General features: G+C 47.3%; 1 protein-coding gene across 1 annotated transcript in view; it reads right to left on the reverse strand.

Annotated features, from left to right (window-relative positions):
- Nucleotides 1-14,242, reverse strand: part of LOC140411190 (dynein axonemal heavy chain 8-like) — a 2,783,184-nt gene that overhangs the window by 2,434,169 nt on the left and 334,773 nt on the right. Inside the window, exon 9 of the mRNA XM_072500280.1 lies at nucleotides 1,426-1,539. Coding sequence (XP_072356381.1) covers nucleotides 1,426-1,539 — 114 coding nt within the window. The remainder of the gene's footprint in view (nucleotides 1-1,425; nucleotides 1,540-14,242) is intronic.

Here is a 14,242-nt window from a genome sequence, read left to right on the forward strand (position 1 = left end):
GGCAGCGAGTTCCAGGCACCCACCACCTTCTGTGTAAAAACAAACTTGCCTCGTACATCTCCTCTAAACCTTGCCCCTCGCACCTTAAACCTAAGGCCCTTAGTAATTGACCCCTCTACCCTGGGAAAAAATCTCTGACTATCCACTCTGTTTATGCCCCTCATAATTTTGTAGACCTCTATCAGGTCACCCCTCAACCTCCGTTGTTCCAGTGAGAACAAACCAAGTTTATTCAACCTCTCCTCATAGCTATGGGGAGAAGGCAGGGGATTGGGGATGAGAAAAATATCAGCCATGATTGAAAGGCGGAGCAGACGCGATGGGCCGAGTGGCCTAATTCTGCTCCTTTGTCTTTTGGTCTTATGGATGGGCAGGCACTCTTTCCCAGGATGTGGAGATGCCGGCGTTGGACTGGGGTGGGCACAGTGAGAAGTCTTACAACACCAGGTTAAGTCCAACAGGTTTGTTTCGAATCACCTGAAGAAGGAGGTGCACTCTGAAAGTCCCAAAAGACATGCTTGTTAGGTGAATTAGACATTCTGAATTCTCCCTCAGTGTACCTGAACAGGTGCCGGAGTGTGGCAACTAGTAACTTCATTGCAGTTTTAATGTCAGCCTACTTGTGACATTGACAAAGATTATTATACATAAATGACCTGTGATTTCTTATCATAGAATCATAGAATTTACAGTGCAGAAGGAGGCCATTTGGCCCATTGAGTCTGCCGGCTCCTGGAAAAAGCACACCACTTAAGACCATGCCTCCACCCCATCCCCGTAACCCAGTAACCCCACCTAACCATTCTGAATTCCACCTGAATTCTTAGCTGGGAAGAGTCCTGCTTCATAGTTATCCTCTGAGATGCAGTCTCCTAATAGGTTGGAATAAACAATCATTCTATACTTGAAACTCCTGAGATTATTTTGTATAGTAAGCATCTCCTGCAACATAATTAATCCATGTTAATTGCCAATCCACCTTTCCCAAGGGAGTTTGACAGACCCAGCTTTAAACACTGGAGTAAGGTGTAGAAGTTGGTAGATTGGTACAGGCTTCTCAAACCACTTTAAATGTCACAAATTTTAATCTACACCCTTTCTGTTAAAATTATTTAAATAAAGTGTATTAAAGCACTCAATTAACAAGTGGAGAAATGCTCACTACTAGATTTGAAACAGCAGTTACAACATTTAGGAAACACTACAAAGTGACCAAGAATATTCAAAATCATACTCAATTTGTACGGGATGCGGCTGGAATGTTGTCCAAATCATTAAATTTAATCAACAATATCTTAATGCAGTTAAAATCACATCTTTGAAAATTAGTTGCACCATAAAGAAGGCCCACCCTCCACCAGCTGAATTCTACCCTGTAGTTGTACTTTAAAAGTACCTATAATGAAAATTCTTTAAAGAGCTTACCGGATCAGAATTATAAAGTGGCTCACAGACTTTCTCTAACGCCTGCAGAAACTTCACATTGTCCTTTGCTTCATTCGCTGCATCAGTGATTTGAGAATCCAGCTCCAGCCATATCTCAAAAATAAGGTATAAACAAATTAGTACTCAACCAGCTCACTCTTACAGACGGGAAAATCAAACATCCACTGTTAAATGTGATTCTGTAATTGGGCAGTACTTCCTGAACAATTCTCAATGATCTAATAACTACACTAACAACCAATTTAAGATAATCAGGCAAGCTCACTTACATTTGCTAGAAATGACATTCGTTCATATGCAAGAACCGGGTGTGGATTTTACAGGTAGACAGAAGTTCCTTGCCTTCCCGCAACCCCCACCCTCAAACTAAGTCAATCAGCAACTTGACAAACAGAAATCCAGCTGCCTCGCAGTGATAATATATTGTGTTTAGCCTAGTTACTTGAGGATGGGACTTCTACTCCTATCAGAGAAGAGATCCTGCATGAGACAGTTGTAGTACCAGCAGAAAAGAGCAATGAGTGTTCACTGATTGAGAAAGACAAACACGGACTTCCGGTGACGTCATGTAAAGACAAGGGGCGACATTCTCCGACCCCCCACCTGGTCGGAGAATCGCCGGGGGCTGGCGTGAATCCCGCCCCCGCCGGTTGCCGAAGTCTCCGGCACCGGATATTCGGCGGGGGCAGGAATCGCGCCGCACCAGTTGGTGGGCCCCCCCGCTCGATTCTCCGGCCCGGATAGGCCGAGGTCCCGCCGATAAATTGCCTGTCCCGCTGGCGTAAATTAAATCACCTACCTTACCGGCGGGACAAGGCGGCGTGGGCGGGCTCCGGGGTCCTGGGGGGGGCGCGAGGCGATCTGACCCCGGGGGGTGCCCCCACGGTGGCCTGGCCCGAGATCGGGGCCCACCGATCCGCGGGCGGGCCTGTGCCGTGGGGGCACTCTTTCCCTTCCGCCTCCGCCACGGTCTCCACCATGGCGGAGGTGGAAGAGACTCCCTCCACTGCACATGCGTGGGAAACTGTCAGCGGCCGCTGACGCTCCCGCGCATGCGCCGCCCGGAGATGTCATTTCCGCGCCAGCTGGCGGGGCAACAAAGGCCGTTTCCGCCAGCTGGAGGGGCGGAAATTCCTCCGGCGTCGGCCTAGCCCCTCAATGTTGGGGCTCGGCCCCCAAAGATGCGGAGCATTCCGCACCTTTGGGGCGGCACGATGCCCGTCTGATTGGCGCCATTTTGGGCGCCAGTCGGCGGACATCGCGCCGTTTCCGGAGAATTTCGCCCAAGATACACAAAAAAGTGGCTCCTGGCAAGGTGATTTTATTTGACCACTTTTACCTGCATTTTCAGGACGATTTGGTGCCCAAGCCCAGTGTGGTGAGTGGGTGAATTTATTCCTGACAGTGACATGTCAAAACTGTTGACAAAAAAGCCCAATATTAAGAAGGCTCAGGAGGCTAGCCCGTCGAACTAAGGTGAGGGATGGAAAATGGCCGCCATATCCATTATGCGAGACATGATGGCCGTGGAAATGATGCAGGAACTGGAAACGTTTGGCAAACAAATGGACAGTTCAAGCGGCAGGGCCAAGAGATTAAAAAATCTTTTAAACGCACAGTTGATGAGGCTTTGGACCCGATTTCTGAGCTGTTGGCTCAAACTTCAAATGTGATAAAGGCTCACTTTTCCGCTGTTGGGGCATTTTTTTTCCCTCTGTTGGGGCAGTTTTTTCAAAGAAAACGTGAAAGTTTAGTGTTTCTTGCGTTTTTTTATTTGGAGAGAGATTTTGTTGCACTTGGGGGCAGCACGGTAGAACAGTTGCTTCACAGCTCCAGGGTCCCAGGTTCTATTCCCAGCTTGTGTTACTGTCTGTGCAGAGCCTGCACTTTCTCCCCGTGTCTGCGTGGGTTTCCTGCGGGTACTCCAGTTTTCTCTCACAATCCAAAAATGTGCAAGTTAGGTTGATTGGCCATGCTAAATTGCCCTTAGTTTCCAAAAAAGGGTAGGTGGGGTTACCGGGTTATGGGGATAGGGTGGAGGTGTGGGCTTAACTAGGGTGCTCTTTCCAAGGGCTGGTGCAGACTCGATGGGCCCAATGGCTCCTATGATTCTATGCTGGGATTTGGGCACGGTTGGAGGGATAAGGGATATATTGGCTCTTGTTGAGGGATTTGGTAGGGGAGACAATTTGCTAGTGATAATGGGAGGGATGGCTAGCAAACGGGAGTGGAGGAGGGGGAAGAAGCTCCAGCCCTTGGGGTCAGGATGTGAGGGACGATGTGGTGTCAGGGAGTGACCAGGGGCTTTCTTTGTCTCACCCTTGGGGTGGGGCTGGTGGCCATTTCAGATGGGCTTAGCATCCAGGAATTGGGGCAGGAATGTTAAATTGCAGTGCAAATGACTGACTCAAGGGGGTGAGAGACCCCCGAGGTTAATTACCTGGAACGTGCGATGGTCGAGGATGCCTGTGAAAAGAGCGAAGGTATTTTCCCATTTAAAGGGTTTGGATTGGATTTGGATTTTGTTTATTGTCACGTGTACCGAGGTACAGTGAAAAGTATTTTTCTGCGAGCAGCTCAACAGATCATTAAGTACATGAAAGGAAAAAGACATTTTTAAAAATACATAATAGGGCAACCCAAGGTACACAATGTGACTACATAACACCGGCACTGGGTGAAGCATACAGGAGTGGAGTATTAATCAGGTCTGTCCATAAGAGGGTTGTTTAGGAGTCTGGTAACAGTGGGGAAGAAGCTGTTTTTGAGTCTGTACGTGCGTGTTCCCAGACTTTTGTATCTCCTGCCCGATGGAAGAAGTTGGAAGAGTGAGTAAGTCGGGTGGGAGGGGTGTTTCATTATGCTGCCTACTTTCCCCAGGCAGCGGGAGGTGTAGATGGAGTCAATGGATGGGAGGCAGGCTTGTGTGATGGACTGGGCTGAGTTCACGACTGTCTGAAGATTCTTGCGGTCTTGGGCCGAGCAGTTGACATACCAGGCTGTAGGATGTTTTTTATGGTGCATCTGTAAAAGTTGGTAGGAGTCAATGTAGAAATACCGAATTTCCTTAGTTTTCTGAGGAAGTATAGGCCCTGGTTTGGGTGCCGTATTATTCCACCAAAAGATTCATCTGCGGGTTCAGGCCCAGGTCAGGTTACGAAAGGCCTGGATGAGCCAGGTTTTTCATTTAATGTTCGACAAAGTGGCACATGGGGTGGCGATCCTGGTTAGTAGGAGGGTGTGTTTTCAGGCAGGGGCGGTGATGGGTGTGTGGTAGTCACCAATAATTGTAGTAGATGTATATTAGATATAATATAAACATCGCAACCCTTACCATCCAGGACGTAGAGTTTAGCAACTTTCGGCTCTACGTCCTGCCCTGCCCTGTTACTCGGCCTGTACTTCCAGTGCCACTTCCAAAGCCTAACTTTAGAATTCAGCGGACCCCTACCCCCCCCTCACCGTATGCGGCCTCACGACCCTTAAGGTCGATCCACCTTCGTTTGCAAACCTCACCCCGGATTGCAAACCGGTCGGCACCAGGAGCAGACGGTACAGTGCCCAGGCCAGGACCTTCATCAGGTCGGAGGTTCAGCGGCTCCTGGGGGAAGGCACTAATTGTTGTAGATGTATATTAGATGTAGTACGGTAAGACTCCTGTATTAGAGGTACATGGGTAAATCCCTGCCTGCTGGCTCCGCCCAGTAGGCGGCGTATAAATGTGTGTGCTCGCCGGGGCTGCTCCCATTCTGGTAGCAGCTACAGGAGGCCACACATCTTTGCTCAATAAAGCCTCGATTATTCACTACTCTCGTCTTTGTAGTAATTAATAGTGCATCAGGGTGCTCTGTGGTTGAGGGGGGGGCGGGGGGGGGGGGGGCGGTTATGTGATAGTCGCAAGTACATAGGAAAGGAAGGCTGCAATGATGGTGAACTTGTATACCCTGACTTGGGGCTATGTTACTTTTATGAGATGGTTGTTGGCGTCCCTTCCGGAACTGGATACAAGCAAACTGATTTTGGGCGAGGAGGGGGGTTTTGATTTTTGTTTTATTTGTTCATGGGATGAGGGCATCGCAGGCTGTGCTACCATTTATTACCCCATCCCTAATTGCCCTTGAGGGGGGCATTTAAGGGTCAACCACGTTGCTGTGTGTTTGGAGTCATATATAGGCCAGACCAGGTAAGGACAACAGATTGCCTTTCCTAAAGGACATTAGTGAACCAGATGGGTTTTTACAACAATCAGCAATGTTTTCATGGTCATCATCAGACTTTTAATTGCAGATTTTTATTGAATTCAAATTTCACCATCTGAAGTGGCAGAATTTGAACCTGGTTTCCAGAGCATTATTCTGGGTACCTGGTTAACTAGTCCAGTGGCAATACCACTACACCGATGCATTTTGGATCCAAAGTTGCATTGCTCCAGACCCAAGTTGCAGGACCCTTTGGGGATGGCAAAGATATTAGTGGCATCCATAGAAGAGACAGAGGGGGGGGTGGGGGAGTAGATCCGTGGAGGTTTATGCACCAAGGGTTTTCTCACAGGTGTATAAGGTGTATTCGCAGAGTTTTTCATTATGGGTAGGATGTTGTTACCTAGGGTGAAGAGTGCGGAGTATTCGGCAATGGTTAACTCGGATCACACGCTACATCTGGTGGACCTGAAGTTGGTGGGGGCCGTGTGCAGTGCACGAGCTGGAGGCAGAACATGGACTTGTTGGATTTTGACTTTTGTGCTAAGATTTCAGTGGCCACAAAGAACAATCTAGAATGGAATAAGAATGGGATGGTCTCTATGTCTACAGTTTTAGAGACAATAAAGGCAGTGATTAGAGGATAGATATATGGAAAGGGAGAACATGCAGGAGTGTCAGGAGGTGATGAACGAGATTCTGGGTGTAGACACAGAATATGTGAGAGATCCAATGCCAGAGCTCTTGGCACGCAGAGAGAAACTGCTATTGCAGTTTCACCTTCTGTCCTCGGGCTGGGACACACATCAGCTACGGCGCTTAAAGGAGATGATATATTATATTAATATGGGGAGAAGGCTAGCCGCTTGTTCACTCATCAGTTTAGGCGGCAGGAGGCTAACAAAGAGATTGTGCAGATGCGGAAGCCATAGAACCCCTACAGTGCAGAAGGGGGCCATTTGGCCTATCGGGTCTGCAGCAACCCTCTGAAAGAAAACCCTACCTATGCCTAGCCTCTCTCCCCTACCCTATTACTATAATCCCACCGAACCTACAGGTCAATTTAATCATGGCCAATCCACCTAACCTGCACATCTTTGGATTGTGGGAGGTAACTGGAACACAAGCTGACACGGGGCGAAACTGCAAACTCCACACAGTTACCCAAGGCTAGAATTGAACCAGGGTCCCTGGCGCTGTGAGGCAGCAGTGCTAACCAGTGTGCCACCATGCCAAGGCTGGGTTGGTCTCTGCCCCTGAGAAAATCAACAAGGTGTTTTGTTCTTTCTGAGGGACTATACAGAAGATGAGCAGGATTGGCTGAGTTCTTGGATGGTTTGGAGTTTCCTCAGGTGGGGGATGAGTTGCGGGAAGCACTGAAGGTGCCGATGGGGTTGGAAAAGGTTTGCTGGGCTTTAAGCAAGATGCAGAAGTGGCAGTGCTTTGGCCTGATGGATTCCCAGTAGAATTCTATGAGAAGTTCGCGGACCAGCTGGCCCCATTGGTACTGGAGATGTTTAATGGCTCTTGGCGCAGGGTTCTCTTCCGGATACACTGGGGCAGGAGTCCTTCTCCCTCCTTCTGAACAAAGACAAGGACGCAATGAGAGTTTGGCTGATGATCGATAAATGAGAGTTTGGCTCAAGATGGATTGGAACTTTATGGGAAAAACAAAATGTTAGATATAGCTTTGTGTGAAGAAATGTCAAGACAGGCTTCTGGTAGCAAAATGTATCACTTGTTTTTGAACCAGACAAATTGCAGTAACGGCCTTGGGAATGGGTGCACTAGGCTTAAAGATAATTATAATTGAGGGGAGCTGAATTATAATTGAGCTGAGAGCACAGATAGGAATGCGAGGGAGCTGCCCTCAGAAATGAGCCAAAAATTGTATAAGAACTGCTGTTAGATGTATTGACTTTGGCTTGCTGGTGTAACTCTCAAGAGATACAGTGGTTTTAGCCCCGGCCGAGAAATAAACATGTTAAAGTAACGTGGTGTTCGACTGATCATTTCATCCGGACTGGCTGCAAAATAATCCTCATTTGGTGGAGAATGCGGGTATTCAAGGAGCCTCCCTGGAACCTGACGGCGTAACAGATTGATCGCATTCGGACGCTGAGGAGGGAATTGGCCACCAAACGTGAGTTACCACTTGTTACCACTTTGGTTTCCCCCTCTGCTGTCCCGAGTGTGGCCACGCCCTGCTGTTCGGTTTCGGTGGAGACTCTGACGAAATCAAAGCAGTCCGGCGAACCCGTTACGAAGAAGGTTTGAAAGGGTTGGAGTCCCTGGGAGGTTAAAATCCTTCCTAAAGTCCCAGGTTGGAAACCCTGGGAGGTTAGAGTCCTCCCTAAAAGGTCCAGGGTTGGAGACCCTGGGAGGTTAAAGTCCTCCCTAAAGTCCCGGGTTGGAGTCCCTGGGAGGTTAAAATCCTTCCTAAAGTCCCGGGTTGGAAACCTTGGGAGGTTAGAGTCCTCCTTAAATCTCTGGGTAAATGAGTGATGAAGATCCTTAGGGTTGCCTAATACCTTCGCGATAAAAGGTGGTTTTCGATAAATAAGTATATCAACCGGTGTCTAGACTTGTTTGACACTTCTGGTTGATCAGATTGAATATTACAGAGAACGGATAACTCTGTCCAAATTATATATTATAAAATGTAAATGGTGGTGTGGATAACACCTAAAGGAAACATAATACACAGGGTTTCACCGTTGCGTACCGTCGGAACACTCAAACAATTTCTTAAATCTGTTATGATGTGGAGATGCCGGCGTTGGACTGGGGTGAGCACAGTACGAAGTCTTACAACACCAGGTTAAAGTCCAACAGGTTTGTTTCGATGTCACTAGCTTTCGGAGCGCTGCTCCTTCCTCAGGTGAATGAAGAGGTCTGTTCCAGAAACACATATATAGACAAATTCAAAGATGCCAAACAATGCTTGGAATGCGAGCATTAGCAGGTGATTAAATCTTTACAGATCCAGAGATGGGGTAACCCCAGGTTAAAGAGGTGTGAATTGTACCAAGCCAGGACAGTTGATAGGATTTCGCAGGCCAGATGGTGGGGGATGAATGTAATGTGACATGAATCCCAGGTCCCGGTTGAGGCCGCACTCGTGTGCGGAACTTGGCTATAAGTTTCTGCTCGGCGATTCTGCGTTGTCGCGGGTCCTGAAGGCCGCCTTGGAGAACGCTTACCCGGAGATCAGAGGCTGAATGCCCTTGACTGCTGAAGTGTTCCCCGACTAGAAGGGAACATTCCTGCCTGGTGATTGTTGCGCGATGTCCGTTCATTCGATGTCGCAGCGTCTGCATGGTCTCGCCAATGTACCATGCTTCGGGACATCCTTTCCTGCAGCGTATGAGGTAGACAACGTTGGCCGAGTCGCACGAGTATGTACCGCGTACCTGCTGGGTGGTGTTCTCACGTGTAATAGTGGTATCCATGTCGATGATCTGGCACGTCTTGCAGAGATTGCCATGACAGGGTTGTGTGGTGTCGAGGTCACTGTTCTGAAGACTGGGTAGTTTGCTGCAAACAATAGTTCGTTTGAGGTTGCGCGGTTGTTTGAAGGCAAGTAGTGGGGGTGTGGGGATGACCTTGGCAAGATGTTCATCGTCATCAATGACGTGTTGAAGGCTGTGAAGAAGATGACGTAGCTTCTCCGCTCCGGGGAAGTACTGGACGACGAAGGGTATTCTGTCGGATGTGTCCCATGTTTGTCTTCTGAGGAGGTCGGTCCGGTTTTTCGCTGTGGCGCGTTGGAACTGTCGATCGATGAGTCGAGTGCCATATCCCGTTCGTACGAGGGCATCTTTCAACGTCTGTAGATGTCTGTTACGCTCCTCCTCGTCTGAGCAGATCCTGTGTATACGGAGCGCTTGTCCATAGGGGATGTCTTCTTTAATGTGTTTAGGGTGGAAGCTGGAGAAGTGGAGCATCATGAGTTTATCCGTGGGTTTGCGGTAAAGCGAAGTGCTGAGGTGTCCTGAAGGCCGCCTTGGAGAACGCTTACCCGGAGATCAGAGGCTGAATGCCCTTGACTGCTGAAGTGTTCATTATGAGTAGGATGTTGTTACCTAGGGTGAAGAGTGCGGAGTATTCGGCAATGGTTAACTCGGATCACACGCTACATCTTCGCTTTACCGCAAACCCACGGATAAACTCATGATGCTCCACTTCTCCAGCTTCCACCCTAAACACATTAAAGAAGCCATCCCCTATGGACAAGCGCTCCGTATACACAGGATCTGCTCAGACGAGGAGGAGCGTAACAGACATCTACAGACATTGAAAGATGCCCTCGTACGAACGGGATATGGCACTCGACTCATCGATCGACAGTTCCAACGCGCCACAGCGAAAAACCGGACCGACCTCCTCAGAAGACAAACATGGGACACATCCGACAAAATACCCTTCGTCGTCCAGTACTTCCCCGGAGCGGAGAAACTACGTCATCTTCTTCACAGCCTTCAACACGTCATTGATGACGATGAACATCTTGCCAAGGTCATCCCCACACCCCCACTACTTGCCTTCAAACAACCGCGCAACCTCAAACGAACCATTGTTTGCAGCAAACTACCCAGTCTTCAGAACAGTGACCTCGACACCACACAACCCTGTCATGGCAATCTCTGCAAGACGTGCCAGATCATCGACATGGATACCACTATTACACGTGAGAACACCACCCAGCAGGTACGCGGTACATACTCGTGCGACTCGGCCAACGTTGTCTACCTCATACGCTGCAGGAAAGGATGTCCCGAAGCATGGTACATTGGCGAGACCATGCAGACGCTGCGACAACGAATGAACGGACATCGCGCAACAATCACCAGGCAGGAATGTTCCCTTCCAGTCGGGGAACACTTCAGCAGTCAAGGGCATTCAGCCTCTGATCTCCGGGTAAGCGTTCTCCAAGGCGGCCTTCAGGACCCGCGACAACGCAGAATCGCCGAGCAGAAACTTAGAGCCAAGTTCCGCACACGAGTGCGGCCTCAACCGGGACCTGGGATTCATGTCGCATTACATTCATCCCCCACCATCTGGCCTGTGAAATCCTACCAACTGTCCTGGCTTGGTACAATTCACACCTCTTTAACCTGGGGTTACCCCATCTCTGGATCTGTAAAGATTTAATCACCTGCTAATGCTCGCATTCCAAGCATTGTTTGGCATCTTTGAATTTGTCTATATATGTGTTTCTGGAACAGACCTCTTCATTCACCTGAGGAAGGAGCAGCGCTCCGAAAGCTAGTGACATGGAAACAAACCTGTTGGACTTTAACCTGGTGTTGTAAGACTTAAATCTGTTAGTTCTGTCTTTAATTCTCGGAGTCTGTCTATCTGTTAGTTCTGTCTTTGATCCCCTGAGACTGTCAGTCTGTTTAAATCAGTCCTCTCTCTCTCTCTTTTCATGTTTCATTTCCAGACTTTGACCTTCTAAAAGTCACTTTCGAACAATTTGATTTAGCCTTTTGATTGGGCAATGGGGCAGGATAACCCCGTTTAAATTCTTGATTGAATAGGCGATTTAGGATCGCTACCAAAATTAAATAGGAAACCACAAGGATCATCTGAGGATAGGAGACAATGGGTAGTATTTTAGAAAGCACCTCTGATAGTGGAAGCGCGCTTCAAACTCTTTGTGAACAGTATCTGGAACATTCTCAGCAGCTGCGGCAGTTATCGGGAGAATTGCATAAGAAATTGGGAAAGGGGAAATGGCCCCTGGGAGGATCAAAAGATTTGCCTACGGTTATAGAGGCACAGCAGATTATTTGGCAACATAACCATAGCTCCACGGCTAAGAAATTGATTGAGTTATGGCGGGAGTACTGCCCCCAAAAAATTAAAAGATGCATCTTTATTGGCTAATTGGCAGGCTAACGCTTTAAAATTGGGTATTGAATTAACAGAAGGGGAATTGTTAAGACTGCGGGGGTTTTGAAAAAGGAATGTGCCCACCATAGAAAAAGACCTAAGTCTGTAAAAAAAAAACATTTCTAAATCAGGACCGTACGGTCAAATGGCCAGCCTTGCCTTGACCGAGGGAGACGATGAGGATGACCCTGAAAATTGGCTATATAGGGGACGACCGACCGTTACACCGCCACTACGACCGCCTACACCTTACATTCCCAGGGTTCTGGTGTAGTTTAAACTGTTCTAAAACAAATGATGTTTCAGACAAAAAACTCTTTATTACTCTGGTGTGACCATGTTAGAAATTACATTAAAGATGTGTACATTCAAGCCCTTTATCCACCGCTCCCAACGCCACTATCACCACCTCCACCGTCGCAAGGAGGTCCGGCGACTCGCACTCGTTCTAAAACCCATGCTAATCAATTCCCACAGATGAGTCATGAGTTAGTCCTGGGAAAAGAGGGGGCACCAGAGGTGGATTTCCCTGATTACCCAGACGATTATCAACCGCAGTGTCAGTTCCCCGTCCGGCAAGTTCCCAATATAGCATACAACCCTGCCAACCCCCGGGGCCCAACAACCAGGCATTTCAAAATAATTATTATAATTAATAAATTAATCAAACTTGATACTACTAATTCAGTATTAATAAATTATACAATATAATACAAACAGTTGATTGATCAGTAACATTTCAATAATAGTATTTCAGCTCAAATTCATCGATTGGGGGTACAGTTGGAAGATAAATTGGGGTGGATCAAGTTTTTTTATTTCTTTTTGGATATGCAATGCCAAATGTTTAACTTCTTTAGAGTTATTGGGAATGAAAGTACAACATTCTGCACTTTGACATCTTCTGGATTAAACACAAAAGCTTGTTGGAAGGGTTAATTTTCTTGCAGAGACAAAAAGAGGCGTATAGCTTGGAATGATGCCATTCGCATCTCTAAACTTTTTTTCAAAAAAATTATTGTCACTCGAATGGACTGGGAGTAAAAGTTGGATTGCTGCCAAATTCACGTTATTAAATGTCCTTGAACGATCTGTTTTTTTTAAATCAGAGCTGTTTTGGTTTTTGTAAAACCAGCTTCCATTGTTTGAAGTTTTAATTTCCAGGCTAATTCTAAACATTTATTTTAAAATATCAAACACAATAACTTATTAAACATATAGGTTTTCTGTAGATGAATTCGTCGATTCTATTAAAGAAGGCACTACTAGCAAGATATGTTGGTTTCTTAAAATTAATAAAGCAATATTCAGAATTATGACAGTTCTCTTAAGTTGACAGTTCTTGACTATCCCTGTAGAATTCACTAGAGGCACTTATACAGAATCTTATTCGGCAACAAGTTTTGGTTCCGTGTCACTCTCCTTGTAATACTCCAATACTAGCAGTCCTGAAGCCCGGCAAGCCAGATCAATATCGCCTCGTCCAAGATCTGCGCTCAATTAATGCCATTGTGCAACCCCTTCACGCATTGGTCCCAAATCCAGCCCACATTTTAGCCCAAGTCCCAGCGGACGCTACAACATTTTCCCTGGTGGATCTCCAGCATGCCTTTTTCGCCCTCCCCTTGCACCCGGATTCACAGTATCTCTTTGCCTTTACATATCAAAATCAACAATACACATGGACTCGGTTGCCTCAAGGATTTATACATTCGCCTACTCTTTTCTCCCGCTGTCTCCAACAACAATTACAGCCCCTGGAATTAAAAGGGGGATCCACCCTCGTACAGTATGTTGACAATTTACTGATCGCAAGCCCGTCAGAACAAAGTTGTAAAGAAGACACGTCTCAATTATTAAATTACCTTTCAATTTTAGGATACATTGTGTCACCCGCCAAAGTAGTAGTAGCCCAACCAACAGTCCGGTTTCTGGGTATCCTTTTATCCGCCGATGCACGGGCGCTATCACCAAGTCGAGTTCAGCCCATTTGCCAGTACCCTGAACCCACAACGGCTAAGGATGTCCGTAAATGGCTCAGGATGGTTAATTATTGTCGGCAATGGATTCCAAATATCGCCCTAGATACCCGGCTATTGACCCCATACACCAATAACGCTGGAGAGTTCCAGTTAAGTACGGAAGCCAAAGAGGCCTTCCATCGGCTAAAAGACGCCTTAATGAGGGCGCCAGCACTATGACGCCCCCTTTATGATCGACCTTTCCAACTTTATTGTACTGTTTTAGCCGGTTGTGCCACCGCGGTACTTACCCAGAAACATGGGGATCGCCACCGTCCTATAGCTTATTACTCGTCTAAACTTGATCCAGTTGCACTCGGCTATCGTGGATGTACTCAGATTTTAGCCTCTATTTACAACAGTCTCCAGTCAGCGGCTAATCTCACTCTTCAGCAGGATAATGTTATTTATAGTTCACATTCAGTCACGGCCCTGCTCGGTCAACTTCAGACTCAGCACCTAACTATTGCGCGTCAAAATAAATATGAGATTTATCTCCTCAATAACCCGAAACTTCAGTTCCGGCACTGCACTACTATTAACCCCGCTAGTTTCCTTTCCGACCTGCCTAACGCCACTGAGTCCCCGACTCATGACTGTCTTTCTCTCCTACAAGACGATGCGTCATTACGCGATGATCTCACTGATTCTCCAATACGAAATGCTGATCTGAACCTA

The sequence above is a fragment of the Scyliorhinus torazame genome, chromosome 4 (assembly GCF_047496885.1).
Source record: "Scyliorhinus torazame isolate Kashiwa2021f chromosome 4, sScyTor2.1, whole genome shotgun sequence".
Classification (NCBI taxonomy): Eukaryota; Metazoa; Chordata; class Chondrichthyes; order Carcharhiniformes; family Scyliorhinidae; genus Scyliorhinus; species Scyliorhinus torazame.